General features: G+C 39.2%; 1 protein-coding gene across 1 annotated transcript in view; it reads right to left on the minus strand.

Annotated features, from left to right (window-relative positions):
- The window catches only part of kcnh7b (potassium channel, voltage gated eag related subfamily H, member 7b), a 44,789-nt gene extending 43,305 nt beyond the window's left edge, over positions 1-1,484 (minus strand). The window contains exons 1-2 of the mRNA XM_084954675.1: positions 952-1,484; positions 396-626 (exon numbers count right to left, since the gene is read on the minus strand). Coding sequence (XP_084810801.1) covers positions 396-626; positions 952-1,027 — 307 coding nt within the window. The 5' untranslated portion in view covers positions 1,028-1,484. The remainder of the gene's footprint in view (positions 1-395; positions 627-951) is intronic.
- Between the last annotated feature and the right edge of the window lie 19,584 nt (positions 1,485-21,068).

Here is a 21,068-nt window from a genome sequence, read left to right on the forward strand (position 1 = left end):
AACAATATTACAGAAACACTGTTTTTATTTGAAAAAAACAATAAACACAATCCAATAAGATTAAAAAAAAACAACATTCCTGTTGTATTATATGATATTTTTTGTTTCTCGTAAGAACACGTTTCATAAATCTCTAATAACCATCATCTAGTTATTTTTTGCAGAACACATGAAATAACACCAGCATAAACTTACAGGAAGATCTAATTGTAGACTAGACTAGCCTTGCTGTTTTCCTCTGTCTGAGGTACTGTGGACATACACCTCTGGTTGGTTAGTGACCAACTGACTGACACAACATGAAATGAGGAGATCTCCAGGTGCTCTCCAGACACCTCTCAGCTTATGGGCATGCTGTGCCAGCCCCCTTCTGTTTTACCAGATCAGTTACTTACCATCCTTGCGGTAGTAGGTGATCTCCACCTTGCGCTCCTCAGACCCAAACACTGCCTGTGTCACTTGGTTGATGGCCTCTTTGTCAGTGAGGTCACCATGGAGGAAGTCACACGTGCATGGCTTCTGCATGATGTCTGGTCTTGAGAAGCCTGTCATCTCACAGAAGCCATCATTGCAGTAGATGATTGCACAGTTCTCCACCCTGGCGTTAGCTATCACAAATTTCCGGTCTGTATGAAAGAGGTGAACAAATATATATGATCTGATGTGATCTCAGTGTAAACCATGGCTCACATATACTGACAGTCAGCAATCAAGTGAAGTGCATGGCAACTACTAAACAGTCTATATAATAATAATAATAGCAATAATAATAATAATAAAAAAACAAGAATCTAACATTTCAGTTTTATCCTTTTCTTTAAGAAATATCTCAACATAAAGTTACACACACACAGACACACATGTATATACATATCTTATTCTGTCAATAACGTTTACTTTGTGCTATTTCTTTATCTGGTAGCAGAATTTGTACATCAACAAAATACTTACTCTGTCCCTCGAATTTCCGAATTATTATTCCAAGGAATGTGTTCTGTGGTGCAACGTGACCTCTTCTTATAGGCATATTTAGACAAAGAATATCCCGCGATCTTCAGTAAAAAGTGCCTCCACAGTAAATCCCCAAGTTGCAAAGGTTGGCTGTTTGTGGGGTTTCTTTTACCAAATTCGCTACACGCAAACACTCTTTCCACTTTAAATTACCTTTCTACTTTACCGTAGAGTTATTTATCCCGCTTGTATAACTGAGCATCTAAATGGCTCATCTCCGAAACGCGCGGAATCGGGGAGGATTGCTTGAGTTAGGTTTAGTTCGCAAAGCATTTCGCGTTGAGGTTGGGTGCGATCCTGACGTCCTCTGTCGCGGTGTGTTGAGCGCACACAGCGGACAGTGGTTAATATGCCAAGGGGAATGACGTTGCTCTCAGGGGGCTTAGCCCGCGTATGGATAAGTCCCAGCCTTGCGGAGCAACAATGAGCATTGCTGGAATACACTACAGTATATGCTTACATACTGCCTTGTGTGTATGGGTGCGTGCGTGTGTGTTTGTGGTTGAGGGGGAGGGGGTTCAAATAATGACAGGAGACTTTTTTAGTGGAGGGTGATAGTTAACAGCAGTTTGATAGAAATTGAAACGCACACATATTATCACTGGCAACTAGCATGCTGTTTTGAACTCTTAAATAACCGTTTATACATGTTTGATACTCTAGACTGCTGTAATGTTTGCTGTTCAACATCTACTTAGCGCTTTTTTCCACTTCACCGATTTGAATATGTAAGCTAACTCAGCGACCGCTGATTAATGAATTAATGTTCCTTAGCATTGCAAACATTTCAAAAAGAGTCTAACCGCTTGGGAAATATGCTTATGTGCTTTCTTGAGCAGCCTACTAATTAACATATATCATTACTTTTTATAACACATGCGACATTTTAACCCGAGGCTATCTACTGTACTGTCTCATCACCCTAACCCCCACCGCTGGTAGGGGAATTATGCTAAATATGGCTACAGCTAGGCAACTCCTTACAGTGAATGGGCAGATATTAGAGTGGATTCTATCTTAATCATCGAGTCCTTAGTGAAAAAGCAAACAGATTTATTTCTATAACTGGAGAACTGTTTTTCTTTGAATGAGGAGAATTAGCATTCATGATATCTGGTGGTCTCCTAGAATCCACCCAACAAACAAACATAATTTTGCGGACAAAATGCGCTTACCTTATTAATGTGTAAAATATTATACAGTAGGCAATGCTGATTATGTAAAACTTCAACAGTTACACATGTTATACAGAAACACCATGTACCATGAGCTTAAATATTTCATACAGGCACACAAAAATCTATCAAAAGTCATATAATTAGATTTGATATATAACCATACAGCGTTTCTTATATTTTTTACATTTTCTTGGGTTAGTGGGTCTGTGCAAGCTGCATTTGACTGACCTCCCTGACTCTTCTGTTAGTTTTCTTGTACGGTATGGATCAACTGCAGCTTGAGTAGATTCATATAGCTTGAGCAACTGGAAAAAATAATCCTATAGGTATACTAAGCCCTTAAGAATCACTTTGGACATCTGTCCATTGCGTTGAAAAGACTAATAGATTCAAGTGATGGTGAAAATGCAGGGCGAGAGGCAGGGTACACTCTGGACAGGTTGCCAATGCTCATACATCCACAGTCCACTGAGAATAGCCAATTAAGCTAACATGCAAGCACCACACAGAAAAGACCTTGCTGACCAAGACATTCAATCCCCATATCTTTTTGGTGTGTGACAGCTGTTTTTCCTAACTTTCTCCTTCAAAATTCTATTTTAGTGAAAAAGCAGTGACATCAGCTCAAGAAACATTTACAGTGGCCTGCACATGAATGTAAACCCAGAATCTAGACAACTTTTCAGCTTGTCTGCACTCAGTTTATGCCATAAACCGAGTGACCGAGTTTGTAGGCTTCTGCTTGGCTTGACAAAAGAGGATATGTGAGTGTAAAGTACTTTTTATTTTATTTATTTTACTTTAATGAGATTATGTCCTTAAACTTACATACAGAACAAGTCTTTTGTGAATTTGTTTCATTTGTGAAACATTGTCAAAATGAGGAAAATCCGTTCTCATTTTGAGTGATGTTAAAAAAGTTGGTCACTACTTTTAGGGGATTACTGTTATTTCTTATTTTCAGAATGTTCCAAACCCATGATTCAAAGTGTTTTTCAGTGGTTTTCCTTTGGTTCCTCCCAAAAAAATCCAGAATGAAATTTTAAACTCTTTTCTTTACATACAAATCCTTTAATCACCATCTCATTTTAAAAATCACCATATTATCTCAATGGAGAACGTTGCTCTCAGACACCACTTTTTATGGCTCCTAGATGCAATGGAAGGCAAAGCTTATGCAGACACATTCCTCTGTGGAACTAGCTCTGAGCTTGTATTTTTCTAGGTAAACACAGAATTTGCTTTCAAAATCAGTATTAAAACCTTCCTGTAGCTATGCTGCTGTAAGCTGACACTGCTGGATAACTTCCCACGATGCACTGAGCATCTATCTTCTACTTTATTCTTTTTTTGCTATCCATGCATTTATATGCCACTATATCATGTCATTATCATTGTGCCTTCTCTCCCCTATAGCTTTTTTCTCTCTCCCTGTACCTCCCTGTATCTGCAGGTGCCTCAGGCTCTGTGGCTGCATGCTCCTGATTTGCAGTTACTTGTCTCTCCAGCCTGCCCGGTGTTTATTGTTACTGTATATAGCATTTCACTTTACTATGCTCTCTTTTTCTATCTTTGCTTTCCCTTCAGCCCAACCAGTCAAGGAAAATTCAGTAAAAGGACTAGATGTTACGATCCCTGATAATCCCTGAGTCGTGTATGGTCTTCATCAATGAATATAATGTGCAAATTGGATGTTATTGTAAAATCTAATATAAAATATTTAAATTTATGTATTACACTTTATACAATTATACAGAAATGTGCTTATTAAGTACTACTTAATACTACTTAATAGCATTTAGTATGCTGTATATATCTTGTGACACATTTTATGCTGGGGACGTATTTCACAGGTATTTTTAAAATATGCTGATTGGACAGTTATATATAATTTTTTTTCTTTTACCTTTATTTTTTTACCCTTTTAGTTATGTATACGTATGTATGTATGTGTATATGTGTGTATATCTATATCTATATATATATCTATGTATGTATATATGACAAGCAAACCAAGCATAAAACATAAAAAGCTAACAAACATAAAAAAAACTGTCCAGAAAAGTTGAGCACAGATTAGCAGTAGGTGCCTTTAACTGAGGTGCTGTCCATGGTGCTGTAGTTTCAGTACCACTGCCTGCATGCGAACATGACATGGAGCATAATTATGTGCTATTGTATCCTTGCAGTTTCTCGCTCTTTCTTTCTGTCTCACTCAGTCACTTGCTCTCTTAAGCTTTGGCAATTCTACAGAAACAACAACCAGGTGGTTAAAAAAAATGTATGCATAATGCAAAACCTCACTTACAGTCTTGAAACATCTGTCCCAGTATTTCAGCTTGACTTCTTCAAACAGCTGGCCAATTGTGAGTGAGAGAACATAATGAATAACCTCACATGACATGATTACATTCACAGATCATACATGGTGTACTTCATCACTGTCAGTGAGGACTTAAATATTTATACCTGTTTATTTCAATTCCAGCGAGCATGCAATTACGTGCTTTGTGGTTTATGCGCCTATTTAATCTTTTTCATCACAATATTATCATATTCCAGTTTAGTATTTACAGTGCCTTTGAACCTTGTCTGGTGTGTTATTTTGTTGCTTTGCACTGTACTTCTTGAGAGGCTGTGCCAAGCTGCAGGTGTGTCTTAAGATGAAAACACTCCTGTTCTTTTGCCCTACATTTTGAGGATTGGGGCAAACACGTGTGGAAGTATCTGCTTTTTTGTTTTGAACTGTTCTGGAACAAGAGTTTACTTTAGAAGTTAGCTTAGAAAGCATTTTTTTGACTTTGAAGGTACAGTAACATGCACAATATAATCCTGTGTCCAATGCATGGCTTGACACAGTGGTTGAAACCATTGCTTACGTTGGTATGACCAATGTAAAAATATCATTGTTAGTTGTATTTCACTTCTATGAACACAACTAATTAATACTGGCATATATGCTGACTTGTAAAAGCAAAGGGTAGCAATGCGTGCATGATTGTGTGGTATTAGCTGAGAGCTGCACACAAGGAAAATAACGTTCCCGTGCCATGACGAGCTGTGTGCCTTGGTTCTGTCGCATACTACTACTTCAGCATGCTTGTTCACCTCACAATACATCTGCATCATACTTGTGAATTAGACAAATTATTATTTAATGTAATATATTACATCAAACTTTTACATTAAATAAAAAAATCGCATTGTGCCAGTGCTGGTTTGCTAGGAGAGCAAAAATAAAGAAAGTTTTTTTTTTTTTTTTACACATTACCATTAATTCCTTGCTATTAGCCAAACTTCTATTCATATGTATTTAATTTTCTAAGTGGCTAATGGAGCTTAAAAGCCCCATACATTAAATTATGTCATGTGGAAATGTTAAATATTGAATATCAGAAATGACAGTTTACATTAAGTCCAAGTTGAGATCATCAATCCGATGAACCGAATGCACTCTACTCAGTTATCAATGTGATATTAAGCAAAACCTCAAACCTGCACCATAGAGTTCTCAGCATTAAATCTTCCAACAATGACATGCAGTCATTCCATGTAGCAAACAATATGATCACGCTGCAGTTAGTAATTGGTCTGCTGGGTTACAGTAGTTTCAGGTTTGAGTGATTCTGAGACTGGTTTAGTGAAGAAATAGCACCCAGTTTCAAAACGCTGTCTTAGATGGCATCCATCATTTGAGCAACAAAATGAATGCATACCTGCTCAGACAAAGACTGCTGTTCCACAGCTGTGGTTAACTGTCACTAGTAGGAAGGTGGAAATAGAAGTTGTGCATAAAAATCACAATCTTTGTGTCATATCAAAAGGGATTACATTGCATTGCATTATAGAATGGCATTCTTAAATAAATCATAAGGTGTTTTTTAACAACATCAAATGGCATGCATTTCTAGATATTGTATGGTAATTTTGAAAATCACACGCCTTTTCATTCATTCATTCAGTCATTCGTTGCACATAATCTCTGAGATTTTAGAGCAATCTGAGCCACCAGAGCAGCATGCACTGTCCAGAGCCTAATCCAGGTCTCACAGCAGTAGTGCGCTTTCTGTCTCTCAGTCTCCCTTTATCTTTTTTTTTCCTCTCTCCTTTTCCTCTATGTGGTACAGTGGCGCATACGTACACTTGCACCGATGGTGCACACTTGCAGGGCTTACTGAACGTTCATATAAACCATTACGGCCCTATCTCTGAGAATAATCCAGTACTGCAAAACATCAGAGTGCTATTGCCGCACCCACTGCTGTGCCTTACCCCATAAATGGCAGCACACGTTCTGCACCATCTGCCCCCAATGAGAAAAAAAGGGCCACCCTGCACTTTTGGCTTAGTATGTCACTTCACAATATCATTTAATCTGCCAGAGGTCAGTGCTTTGTCCCTTAGGCACTAGTGAAAATGTTAGACCTATTACACAGGCTGAAAAAAATGTGCTTTCATAAATGGTTTCTCCAAATTGCATGAAAAATATACTAAACTAAAGCTTCGGCAGCTATGCTCTCTCGCTACCACGTGCACAAAGATTGTTTTGAACATCCTGTATCACATGTTTCCATTAATTTACAGGGTCAGAAGTACTGCAGCATCTGTTCCCAGTGTTAGGCCCTGTGTGAATACAGATGCAGTCTCTTGGCACAAGCACCATATGTTGCCACCAGCAAACAGGCAACGAAGTCATTTGATAGTGAATCCGTGTGGCTTGCTTTGCCGTTTGCCTTTGTCCAAGCTGTGACTGCTGATTCAACACAAAGCCAGACATCTTGTATAGGTCAGCCATCCATTGTTGTTTATCAGAGTAGCAGTGGAAAGAGAATTAGTCGTGATGCATAAAGCTTACACGAGTCATGCCAGGGGACAAATTATATTTATGGATGGATCTCACATACTTGTAGGCTCTGTGTAAAAGAAAAGAAAAGATTTTCCTCAGATTACCAAACAAAACAACAACAACAGATCATAAAGATCATAAGTGACATTAACGTCAGTCATCACTCACGCTGTGAAGTAATTGGGATGTATGTAAAACAACCTGGAGTGACATTAAAAGCCTTTCATCCTTTCCTAATGGTAGAAGTTCCCCACTGAGGTCACCAGCTTCAGCGGAATGACACTTTTTTGTGAGAGAAAATGGCTCTCCAAGGCTACAGCAAAATATGATTATAGATCGTTTATTTGGATCACTAATGCCAGATGACATGCAAAGGCCACCATCAGAGAACCTTTTCCCACTAAGAAACAATTTACCTTTATGAATAATTAAAATGATGCCAATTAAAATCCAGTGCTGACAAAACCCCACCACCATTTGGAATCACTTTGATGACCTTCAGATTTGACTGCAGATTAATCACTTAATAGGAAATAATCAGCAACTGTTTTATGACTCCTGCTACTGCTGGCGCAAAAAAAAAAGTGCAGAAGGGAGAGTGAAGTAACAATTGTTTCTAAAGAGCTAACTCATTAGCTGGAAACACTCTCTGATATTAAAGTGCTTGTTTTTTGCAGCTCATGATAATGACTCACAGTCAAGTTGGGAAAAGACACGTTATAAAGATGCGATTACTCCAGACATTCATGCTTTGTTTCCTGCTGTGTGAAATCACTCCTATCACATGTTAAATACTGAATATGATATCACTGACAGCATTGTATTCCTATAGGAAACTGTGACAGTGAATCTCACTGAATCTCACAAGAAGAAACTTGTAAATGTCATCAAGGTGTGCAGAAAGCTCTAGCTGTTGCAGTGCTCTTGCCAAGTTTGAGGAGGAGCAGTTCGTTCTCACTGTTGTCAAACTGCTGGCAGGATTCAATGGAGTGATTACCTCATTTCAGTTATCCCCTCTGTCATCAAAGGTTACCATGGAAACTGGTGTGTCCCAGCAGATGTGCTGCTGCCCCCTCCCCCTTTGCAATGTAGACTTCTCAGTATGAAATTATTCTATAGCGCTGCCTTTCTCATATTTTTCCTATTTTTTGTCATAGCTCACTATCGCTTGTGCATTATTTTACAATTAAAAAATAAACTACTTATTTTAAGCAACAGCAAACGCTGTATAGATATGATTGATGGAGCGTTAGATCTGTCAGTATTGCAAAATGTCACCAATTGAGTCTCTATCATGCTTAACAAAAATGCCATCTCTTCATGAGCTGTCTGCTTGGCACAGCACACACAAGGGACTCTTACTGCGAGTAGTCTGGCTTCACAGCTCGGTTTCTGGAGGACAGCCAATATAAGGAGTCCGTCTCCGCATCTGAACTAACTAATGCATGCGTAGACAGCCTGCGTAAACCATGCACAGGCTATCTTTGAGTAATTTTTCTCATGGATGAGCCAAAAATATTGGAAAATGATGACTCTAAAAATAAAAGCTTAGATCTTTGTCCATATGATTATGAAGGTAGACAGCTACATTCATAGCTTTCCCTACAGAGATATACACCCACCAGAAGTGTAAATGCTGGTTTAACAGGTAACAGAATCATTGGGAATGAATAAGAAATTGCTCAAGGCTTTGTCTCTTCCTTATTTGCTTCAAAGAGAAAAAAATATTAACACCAACCACTAAAATAATTTTTAATTAATGCTCCCTTGTGAGGTACTGTACTTCTCTCAGATCTTCAATATTTTCCTGTGTAATATTCTTCTTCTTCTTTTGGCTACTCTCTTTAGGGATTGCCACAGGGGATCATCTGCCTCAATCTCTCCCTATCCCTACCATTCTCCTCTGTCACACCAACGCTCTGCATGTCCTCCTTCGTTACATCCAGAATACATCTTCCTCTTCTCTTCCTGCCTGGCAGCTCCATCTTCAGCATCCTTTGTCCAATATATCCACTATCCCTCCTCAGCTTTGCCTCCCTAACTTTGTTTCCAAACCACTCAACCTGCCCTGCCCTGTCTGATATACTCACACTCATCCTGGCTGCTCCCCATAAAAATCTTTCAGCTTTGATGCCTCCACCTCTTGTCTTTTTGTTAGTGTTTTTGTTTTCATGTTTCCAAACCAGATATCATAGCAGTGCTGTCTCCCTCACAATAACTTACAGGTATTCTGACTTTATTCAATACACTTTCATTCCTCTTCTTTTCAGTACATACCTCCACCTCTGCAGGCTCTCTTTTACCTGCCCCCTACCTTTAGTAGAGATCACAATGTCATCTACAAACATTATGGTGCCCGGAGACTCCTGCCTGAATTCATTTGTCAGCCTGTCCATCAACATTGCAAACCCATCTGCCAGTTGTGATTACTACCACACACCTAAACACTGTCTTGCTGTCCTTGCAGTTCTGCACCACCCTCACATATTTCCCTGCCACTCCTAATTTTCTCATACAGAACCACAGTTCCTCTCTTGGAACCCTGCCGTCTGCCTCTCTAGATCCACAATGATACAGTACAGCTCCTTCTGACTTTCTGTATACTTGTCCATCAGTGCTCTCAAGACATGTTATGTGTAACTCTTTCTTGGCATAAAGTCATACTGCAGCTTGCTAATTGTCACCTCTCTTTCTAACCTAGCTTCAAAAACTCTTTACTATGGGACTCCCGCATGACTCATCAACCTTTTCCCTCCCCTCTGTAGTTACTACTACGCTGCATTTCACCATGGTTCTTGGTTCTGTACAAATACACTAGTCGATTCCTCATTCATCCTTTCAGGATTAGACAAACTAGTTAAAAAGTCTGCTTTCCTCTCATCTGGACTTACTGCTATTCCACCCTTCATTACTGTTCTTACTTCCTCCTTGCTAATCCCCTTCACTACCTGATTTACCATCTTCCTTTCATCTGTCCTCCCCTTTCTCTTTTCCTTCATTCCTCAGCTTCCCAAAGTACTCCTTCAACCTTCTCAGTGCTTCACCCAGTACATTTCCAGTAACTCAGTATTAGTTGTTTCCTTTGCTAGTTCTCTCTTTCTTCATCTCCTAGAGATGAACATTTTTATTTGCTTTATTTTGCTATTCCAGCAACTATCACCTTGTCTTCTTTCCTCTGTCCAGAGCATAACTAAACACATTCTTGGCAGTTTCCCTCAACACTTCGGCTGTACTGTCACAATCTGGCAGAGGCAGACTGTATGTATTATGAAGAGGACCCAAAATGCAGACACCATGAAACAAAACTTAAATGTTAACAGAAAGCGAGCCATTTATTAAGGCTGGTGAAGACATTACAAAACAAAAGGCAGAGGAGAAGCTAAACAATAACCTAAACTGGGAGAGCTAAGACAACATAGAAACCCAAAACATGAACCCAAAAATACCTAGAGCAGAGAACCTGGAGACATGACACAAAGAACAACAGACGACCTGACAGTGAATGAACAGAAACACACAGACTAAATACACACAAGGGTGATTAGGGGGAAGTGGAAACACATGGGGAAACAGCTGACACTAGTCTGACATAACGAGACAAAGGAACCAAAGCTGACTACACTGACATAGGACACAGACCTTCAAAATAAAACAGGAAACATGAGATGTAGACAAGACAATATAAACTTGACAACATAAGATACGCAGCATGAAACAGGGAGAGGGAAACTTAAATACAGGGGTAGAAAAACACAAAGAGAAACTAATAAACAAATGAACTTAGCTACCCTAAAGAACTTAAAACATCCAAATAAACTAAAACTCAAAACGCTGGGTCAATAGACCCAGGAATGTGACATGTACTTTCTCATGTCATCTGGTAACTCTTCCCAACCACCCAGAGACACTCTCAGCTCCTCCCTAAACTCTGCGTTCACTTCCTTCACTCACTTAGCTCTGGTATTTGAAGTCATGCTACTAACTATCTGTGTTGCCCAGCTGCATATGCCCCTGTTACCACCTTAGCATCTCTTTCAGATTTCATCTTCTGCATAAGATGTAGTCCACCATCTGTCCACCTTCTTCCCCTCTTATACATCACCCTGGGTTCCTCCCTCTTCTTGAAATATATGTTGAACACAGCAATTCTTTTTGCAAAATCCAATACCATGTATCCTTCTGCATTCCTCTCTGCAAGACCATACCCACCCAACCCCTGTTCACCACCTTTATTCCTTTCACCTATGTCCATGACCACTATCTCACCCCCCGAGATACTCTCTATTTCACACTTCATCCAGCTTACTCCAGAATTCCTCTTTCTCTTCTGACATCCAACTTGTAGGAGATATGCACTGACAACATTCAGCATCAGTCTTCAATTTCCAGCTTCAAACTTATGATCCTGTCTGTAAACATTCTTACCTCCACAACACTATTTATATTCTTTTCTTTCAAGATTATCCCTATCTTTTTCTCTTCCTGTCAGTACCATGGCAGAACCGTTTGACTCTACCTCCAATGTTCCCAGCCATGCTTCCTTTCCACCTTGTCCCCTGCACACACAATATATGTACCTTCCCTCTTTCAATTATATCATCAACTCCCTCCTTTTACCTTTACTCCTTTCATTTAAAGTCTCTCTCATTTCCACACTCTGCCTTTTCTTCTCTCACACTGCCTTTGAGCATGCCTCCCCCCTCTCCTTTTCCTTTGTCTTTGGCCAACAATAGCACAGTTTCCACCCGCACCATGTTGGCCGACAGCACTCGAGGCGGTTGTTGTTAACCCGGACTCCAACTGATATGGAAATCTTATTCTTGATGTTTGATTTGGCAAAGCTTTTAAATTGCCCTTCATGACACTACCCTTCCCATTTATTCGGGTTTGGGATGAGTACGGTGGCTTGTGGCCCCCCTGTGGCAGGGTTATCTTACTGTGATATAAGTGGTGAAAATGCAATTCATTATCTTTAGGTCCAAGGTATAAAGCACACAGGGGTGAACTCAGGCTACATGCCTTAGAAGGCAATATATCACTCTCAGCTTTGAATGATTATAGTTTTATGAAGTACAGTATTATAGCTTCAAATGTAATCAACGTAACACATATTCTGAACATTTACATAACTGTGTTCTTTAATGCCCAAAATAATTGTGTAGTCTCTACTGAATAGTTTAATGACACTTGCACAGTCTAAACGGTCTAAAGTGTGTGAATGTTATTCCACTCTGTGTAATTAAAGTTGTGCACTGAAACATGACAGTAGTGCTCCAGGCAATGTTGTGCACTGAAACATGTCACCAGTGCAGAATGGCAACAATAAACCTTAAAACTTAAATAGTTTGAGGAAACAAATCTATGTCTACAGAATAAAATAAATATAAGCTAAGGTTCACAAGTTTAATTATGACAATAAGTGGATTTAAATTGAGCAGGTTACTGAGTAGGGCGACTTAGAAGATGCACCTCCTGATATGTATAAAGCCACTGAGACCTGGCTATTTGGCAACCTCTTCCAATTTGCATGGTGAATATCAAGAACAAACACTTACACAAATAGCTTAAGTGGAATTGCTGAAATGCCACTTTTATTCTTTGTCTCACTATTAACTTTTGTTTTTGATAAAGCTTATAGTTAAGGCTGGATCAGGTGACCTTGAACCACCCTTTAGTCATGCTGCTTTAGGCTTATAACTTGCTGGGGAACCACTCAATATGCTTTGAGCACTTCCACATACCCATCTTTTTACTTCCTATGTCTTTTTTTCTGTTGCATCAACTGTAGTCTTTTGTCGATGTTTGAGAACGCTCTGTGTGCATCTGTCTTCCTGTTTTTCCTTCACCTTCATCCTTCGCCCTCCCTGACCCTGATGATGCCAGAGGTCTCTTCCTGTTAAAAGAGAGTTCTTTCTCCCCACCATCACAAAGCGCTTGCTCACTGGGGATCATCTGATCTCTCTCTAAAACTGTAGGGTCATTACATTATAGTGTAAAGTAAATTTAGATAATGTTGTGAACTGGTGCAATATTAATAAAATAGACTTTTAGGGTAAATACATTTTCAAGGTTGCAGAATGACTGCACGTAGCACTGTGGTGGAAGTGGGAAAGAATGACTCTGTGCTGACATCATGTGGCCACCACAACAAATTACATGTAAGATTTTATAAGTGACATCGCTAAACTTCATGCTGTTGCTCTATTAGAAAACCCAGGACACTTGACATAAGAATGTCACCTCACCCAGCAGATATGAATGCACATCGTGGTCCTTTTTTTAAAACAATGAAAAAAAAGTAAAAACGTATCTCTTAAATTTTTAGCCAGTGATGCTCATTTGACCCTTTACTGCATATAACTCAGTGCAGTGAACATTAGTGTATTATTTGTACAATCTGTTTCTGTCTCCACTATGAAAATACAAAATAGATCTTGCATTAAAACCTGTTCAGACCAAAAAATGATTTTAACCCTTAGATGCACACGTGGGGTCAAAAATGACCCCAGGGGTTGTTTTTCTTCAAAATCTTTAAAATGCAAAGTTGTAATATATTCATATTCCAGGTATTCCTCATAAAACATGTTTGTAACATGAGGCCATTTGCATTTGTATTTATTTTTTCATTAATTTTAAAAAAATGCAGTTTTTGTATCACTACCCCACTCTTCCACAAGCGGGGTCAAAAATGACCCCAAGCAGTTCCTATGGAAACTTTCATTCTTAGCAACTCTGACTGACCCACTTACACTTCTGATGGATCAAGAATTAATTTTTACACAGTAACATACGTGATTTATAGTCAGGGCTGCACATAAGTGGTCCGCAGGTGCGCATTCGCTGTCAAAATAAAAGTATTCCCGGAAATTCAGAGAATAGGCGCTTCTTTTGTTGTGGAGGAACACCAAAGTAATTGCCTACGGAGCTTGCTTATTCGACATCTTTAAGAGTTCTGAACAAATGTCTGTCCTCCTCCAGAACATTCCAACTTCTTATCTGGTTCTGCAAATGCGCACCTGCGGACCATTTATGTGCAGCCCTGTTATAGTTTCCTGTGCATTTCAAACATTGTCCTTTCTGATGTTTTTTCTTTTTTTAAATATTAAAAGTAGCATGGCTGCTATGAGGCCAGCAAGGATCCCTGTGGACTTACAAATGATCCAGGACGGATGGGATGAAGAGCCCATCAGAGGCACTGACTCAGAATCTGACATCTCAGATATAGAGGACCCAGACTACTATCCCCCCCCACTTAACAAGGCCAGTCAGATACAGAGGAGTCCTCTGATGAGGAAATAAATATTTAGTCTAACAGAATAAGCCCATCTTACTGCTCTAACCACAATATTCTGAATTAGTCAGCCAGGGCTTGCAGTTGGGTTTAGTACTTTCTCCCCAGTAAATGCATGGAAGATGTTCATGTCTGATAATATAATAGAAGAGGTGCTGTCATACACAAACATGGAGGCACGAAGAGTAGCCACAGACAGGGGAAAAGAGTGGAAAAATATAATCAAACATAAGCTCCTGGCCTTCATTTGATTGACCATTTTTGCAGGAAGTGAGAAGAACTGGGATGTACAAGTCGGTGTGCTTTTTGGGAGTCCTCTGCATAACCCATTGTACAAGGCCACTATGTCAATTCAAAGATTTAAAGATATTCGCCGTTTCTTGCACTTTGATGATAAGAGGACCAGAGCCTACCGACTGAAAACAAACCATATGGCAGCTTTCAGCTACGTATGGGGCCTGTTCCTGGTCAACTGCAGGCAGAAATTCATCCTCAGTGATTGTGTTACAGTGGATGAACAACTTGTGCCTTTCAAAGGGAAGACCCAGCTTCTGCAGTATATGCCGAGCAAGCATACAAAAGTGATACAAGTGATACAAAAACTGCAATTTCTTAAAATTAATGAAAAAATAAATAAAAATGCAAAGGGCCTCATGTCCCAAACATGTTTTATGAGGAATACCTCAAATATGATAATGTTACAACTCTTCGTTTTAAAGATTTTGAAGAATAACAACCGAGTTTATAGCAAAATGCATTGTTTCTATTTGGGGTCATTTTTGACCCCACTCGTGGAAGAGTGTAGGTACTGGTAAGTTGTGCATCCAAGGGTTAAATGATTTTACAAACAGACTCCCCTGCCAGTGGATAATTTGTAGAATTCATGATTAGTCTGTCTGCTTTTCGTCTGTGTATGGCAAAGAGTTTTTAACAGGATATTATGAATCTATAAGATTTATGGTGCAATTAATATTTAAACTTTCTACATAAACAGACTGTGTTCTAGTATAGCTACAAAACTTATCTACACATTTGTGCAATGTAGGCACAGACTCTGCACAGTAATCCATTGACTCTTTTAAAAAGCAGCTGAAGACATTTCTCTACAAATGAACTTGTAATTAATTTTTTCCATTGTTTTATATTATTTTATTTATATTTCTGTTTCTGTTTTTTTTGTGATTTTTATCTATCAAAAGCGCTATATAAATACATTTTACATACTTACTTACTTAGATTGTATTAAATTGTTGGCAAGTCACTCATTTTTAGTAAAATTCTTCTTCTTCGCTGTGCTCTGACCAAAATCTGGCTCTAAGGACATTCAGTTGGGTATTAGTATAAAAAATGCCTGCAGAAACAGTTTGATGATCCTGCCTAAGATCCTTAAGACAAAGATACACATAATAGTCTCATATCCACGTGCAACAGCCTATGTGGAGTGTTCAAGGTTTCTTCTTGTGTTATAGAAACAGCAATGTAAATGATGCTTATTCATTTTTAAACATTGACAGTGAAGCTAGTTGACAGACTGTGTTTAGTGAACTGGAATTGAAATCAGTCATAATTGTATAATAAAGTACAGGTAGGCTCTGCTTATAATACCACACTTTACATTTTAGTGTAAACTTTTCTGCTGAATAAATTTAACAGACTTATCTGTAGTTAAAATCTGAAACATTTCTTTTCAGTTACACAATGCCTACAGAGGCAGTTTAAGTTTTTTAATTTACAGGATCTGTAAGCCCTGTTAACAGGTTGTGCTTTTTTTTTTTTTTTTAGCATTTTTCCTGCCATGTAGGTGCAAATGTACATATTAATGAGTAAAAACATGTTAATGAAAAGGCTCTCTTTTTTTATAGTTTGCTTTGGTGCAGTTCTCACATCAGGAACGTCATTCTCACCACTCTTAATCCAGTTCTCAAAACAGTTAAGGCATTTTTTAATAACACAGACTCATGTGTGCAAAACACTAAAACAATTTTGCGTTAAGACTCATGAGAAGTGATGTTACTGATGTGAGAATTGTGACCAAAGCTGTTGAGAAAAATTGTAAGGGACTCTGAATGTGGCATCATTGTTGAAGGTAGTCTAAGTATTTCAGACTGCTGATCTATTGGGATTTCTCCACACAACCACTGGCTTTACAGAGAATGGTCTAAAAAGAGAAACTTTCTAGTGAGCTGCAGTTTTCTGGAAGAAAATGCCTGGTTGATGCCAGAGGTCAGAGGAAATGGACAGACTGCTTCAAGCTAAAAAGTAGGGAACAGTAGCTCAAATAACGACTCATTATAGCCAAGGTATGTAGAAGAGCATCTCTGAAAACACAGCATGATGAACCTTGAAGCAGGTAGGCTATAGCAGCAGACTCCTTTCACTTAATAACAAACGAATTTGCGTGGGCTTACCAAAATTGGAAAATAGGAGATTGGAAAAATGCTGCCTGGTCTGTAAAGCATGAATTTCAGCTGTGACATTTGAAGAGTAAGGTCAAAATGTGGCATAAACAACATAAAAACATTGGTCCTTTCTACGCAGAAAGTCCCTGATGCTGTCATATCAGGATGGAGACAAAAAAGGAATTATTTTTCTGCTTTCCACAACCAGACTTAAGAAGACTTTGGTTTCACGCCCTCACGGCCAGCATCTATTGCTTCATTTAGAGATTGTTGATTATGAGGCTTTCAGTCATGCATCTTCTACCTCCAAGTAGAGAAGAATTCCACAATAGGGTTGAGGAATGGTGAATACAATGGCAGGAACACCATTATCACCTGCTGGTGAAAAGTTACATAGTCCCAAATCACCACATGAAGTAGCATGTTGGCTCTCACAATCACCACTTTCATTTTCAGGAATGAGGGCATTTTAGTTCCACATGAATTACCACATGTTCAGCAATACCAGCACGCTGGCCTGGCATATGTGGTCCTTTCATGGATGATGTTCATGTAATATCTCCCTTCTTTATTCAGGTCAAATCCTTCCTCAACCATGTACACAAAATTGTGAAGCATCTCATTGGCCTCCAACTCAAGCCATCTCTTAGCTGTGAACATTAGAAATATTAGCTTAGAAAATAGAGAAAACGTGTCTATTCTTACCTGTACAGAGAGGCTGAGCTCTCTTATTGCTCCTGTTTGCAGAAGGACCAGTCTACTGGAAGTGGTGAGGTGGTGGTGCTATTCTAACAATACAACAGTTATCAATTTATCAGTTATTATGCAAAGCTGACTTGAGAAACAATTAAAGTAACTTGAAGTAAAGTGAAAACACTAATGCAATGCTGGAAAAACAGTTCTGAGGAGTTGTCAGTCAGATGAGGAATGCAACAACACAAAAACAAAACATTATAAGCAGTAAAGTCTGCATAGAAGCAATAGTGTACAAACACAGTAAGAAATGCTAATGTGGCTGGTGAGAACGACGTTCCTGATGAGAGAATTGCATCAGACCAATTGAGGAGTAGAATTGTAAAATGGCCTTTGGACATCAGTGTTTCTGCTATAAATAATGGAGGTGGTATCAAAAAAACATAAACTAAGCACAAAAGTCTCCGTTGGATGCCTGCACCATCAAATACTGTTTTCCTTGATTTAAGTGATTTGGCAAAAATTAAATCAAAGTTCTCCTGCTGCATATACAGATATTTATGAAGACATGTAAAACAGAAGAGGGCAGTGTTGAACAAGAAATAAAACTAGACCAGTCAACCGGTTTTATTTATGTTACAGTTGCTTCAAATTCTTGACTGTGAGGCATTGCCCATAAATTCCCCTATGATATGAAAAACACAAACAGTTTTTTAACATTTAAAATTACAGTTGTTAACACACAACAGGACACACTTGTGATCTATAGTTATAGGAAACAATCGTGCTGTAATGCTAATATGTTGCTGCTCATAAGACAGTGTCCTACAGTCTACTGTATGACTGATGAAATCATATTAACTAAAAAACAGAGAAGAAAAAAAGATCCAGTGAATTACTCCTTTTACTGGATTGCAAAGTATGCATTGTAAAAATTGTGTAACAATAAGCTTAATTAGTTTTTTTAAACATATTTTTGCAACAAGTGTTAAAATGAAACTAAAAGAAATCTAGAAATTCAATACAAAGCATTATCTATATCTATCTAGACCATATATATATTCTTTTCTTATTTAATACACCTGGGGAAAATACTGTTTGCCTGCCTGAACCATCCCTTACTATATTCTGCAGATATATCTAGACACCTAGCATTTCCTGCATCCAGGAGAGACATCTGATCTTGTGGCTGGTGAAAACAATGCCTATGCGGGGTTGAGTAATGTAGAGTACCGTAGGAAAAGTAACACCATCCATGGAACAGAATGTAGACTATGGTGTAAATGAAAGGTAGCTGTGAGCAATGGAAAATTATCTGCATTTTTGTCCTCGCTGACAACTGGTTTGTTAACTGCATGTAGAGTTTTGAAAAATGAACTCAATGTGAAATAGGCCGTGTATCATGATGCATCCAAACATACATCGTGAGGTGACATGATAATTATGTCAAGCTTGAGGATAATAATGGTAATGCTGTCAGAGCGATCTGACTGGAAGGACTAAACCGATGGCACGGTGTCTGCTGGATTGCTACACTGAAAATTAAGAGATGAGAGTTATAAATCTATCAAGGCTTGAGGCAGGCTGAGAACTACAGAGACACTAGATAGAGAGACAGATAGGTAGACAGATATCTTTCTTAGGGAACAGACTAAGTATACTTTGAAGACTCTAAAATAAAATAAAAAATACAGAAAGATGGAAGGTGTTAAAAGTCATTCTTAAGTGTGGCACTGATGATAGAAAGTTGTTCTTGTGAGGGGGGAAATGGTGCCATACCTATGTAACATTCATATCATTTGAATTATGAATCAGAGCAGGAAGAACTCTATGTTCTTAAATGATGAATATTTAAAGGATTGAGTATACACATCATCATATTGACAAAGGAAGAATACTAATGTCCTCTTCTCTGAGTCTGATTAGAGGTTAAGCAGAATGCAGACTGCATAATTCATTTTCATTCTTGCATTTTTCTGCCTTTTGATTTGGCTCTTCTTAGGTTTGATAACTTCTTTGTGCCAAAGTCCGGCCCTTTCAAAACTGAAAATGTGGAAAGGTGCGGAATGCTAATGAGGGATAATTGGTGCCATTTGTGTTTAGCGTGTCAAAGTTAAAGATGAATTTCAACTTTCATTGTGCATAATATTTAATGTGCAGGACCTGCTTGTTAATGAGTCTTTTCAAGGCCCAGTAGCAGTTGATGTACATAGACTAGCTGCCGTCCCCACTGACACAGACATTGTCCACAGTTTATTAAATTGAATGTTGTATTTAACTGGTTTGGAGCCAGGGCAAAGTTACATGCTTTTGTACCATTCAAACTCCTCTTTCTGGTGGAATGTGCTTATTTCAGGGGGAGAGAGAGAGAGAGAGGCTGAGAGAGAAAGTGTGAGTTAGAGTCCATGCAGGTGAGAGTGTCTAACAGTGAGGAAATCAATATGATGTAAATTATTAAGAGCTCAGGAATGCGTCTGACCCCTACTGTCTTGAAGCAGACTGGGCTCTGAAGGCTGGCAGGTGGACGCGAGCTTGGACTCTCCCTCTAACACTCATTAGTGGCTGGAAGCCGGGGCTCCTTGTGAGTGGGAAGGCAGGGATCACAGCGGGGAAGTGATGGCCCAGGCCTCTCACATCCCGGCTCAGCCTTCGCTCTGGCTTTGCCAGCCTCTCCCTGGAAGCTCATTAGTAAGTGCACTGATGCATAAGAGCTAGTCATTAGCTGGGCTTTTTTCCGTCTTCATCTCTCTTTCCCCCGACACCATGTCTGATCCTGAAGACCGGTGGCAGTGCTGGTTTAAAAGACAAGAGAAGTCCACATTACCGCAGGTGCTCTAGACATATGGATATGAGACAGTAGTAGCCATCTGAGTTTTGACTTTTTTTCCCCTCTTTTATTTCATGGAGGGTGTTGGGTGGGGGTTGCAAGGTGCGGTGGGGTGGAGAGTCAGGGTGGGGGAGGCAATTTGGAGTTTTTCAAATGGAGTCCATCCACAGCCCTTCAAACCAAAGAGTAAACATTAGCACTTGACCAAGGCTTTGGCTGGGCTCCCCTTTCTTCCTCCATGGTTGGTTTTGATCTGGGGTATTTGCTTTTGCTGCTGGCCAGATCCCCTCAGCACCTGATGGTTGCCCAGGCTTTGAGTAAATAAGATCCGGGGCCCAGGCCTCTTCGGGGCTGATGGGTAAATAAGGTCTCTGGTGTGTGTAGCGTGCCTGGCAGCAGGGTGAGCACTGGTGTGGAGGCCTCTAGAGACACACCATCCCCCCTTTCCTATATCTCGCTGTTTAATTCTGTTATCCTCTCTCTCTTTAACTTACTCCATTTTTTCTCCCTACCCACCAGCACACACACAAACACACACACACAGACAGCCTTCTCAGCAGGCGTACTGATTAATGTTAGCTGGTTGCACTTCCAGAGAACTTGTAGCAGGAATTTAACTTGACCACTTGTTCAGGAAGACTGAAGGGGGGAATGAAACCACTGAGGTTATTCAAGTGTCATATACATAAAGTTATTCACATGTTTTCTCCATATATTCCTGTTATGCTTCAAGTTTGCAGATTGCCACTATTAGAATTTAAAGACCCTGTAATTAAAAGTGTTTGAACATCATGTAGGATCAAGCGCTTGTCTCTGAGGAGCA

The sequence above is a fragment of the Perissodus microlepis genome, chromosome 16 (genome assembly GCF_051167445.1).
Source record: "Perissodus microlepis isolate ML-2025 ecotype Zambia chromosome 16, ASM5116744v1, whole genome shotgun sequence".
NCBI lineage: Eukaryota > Metazoa > Chordata > Actinopteri > Cichliformes > Cichlidae > Perissodus > Perissodus microlepis.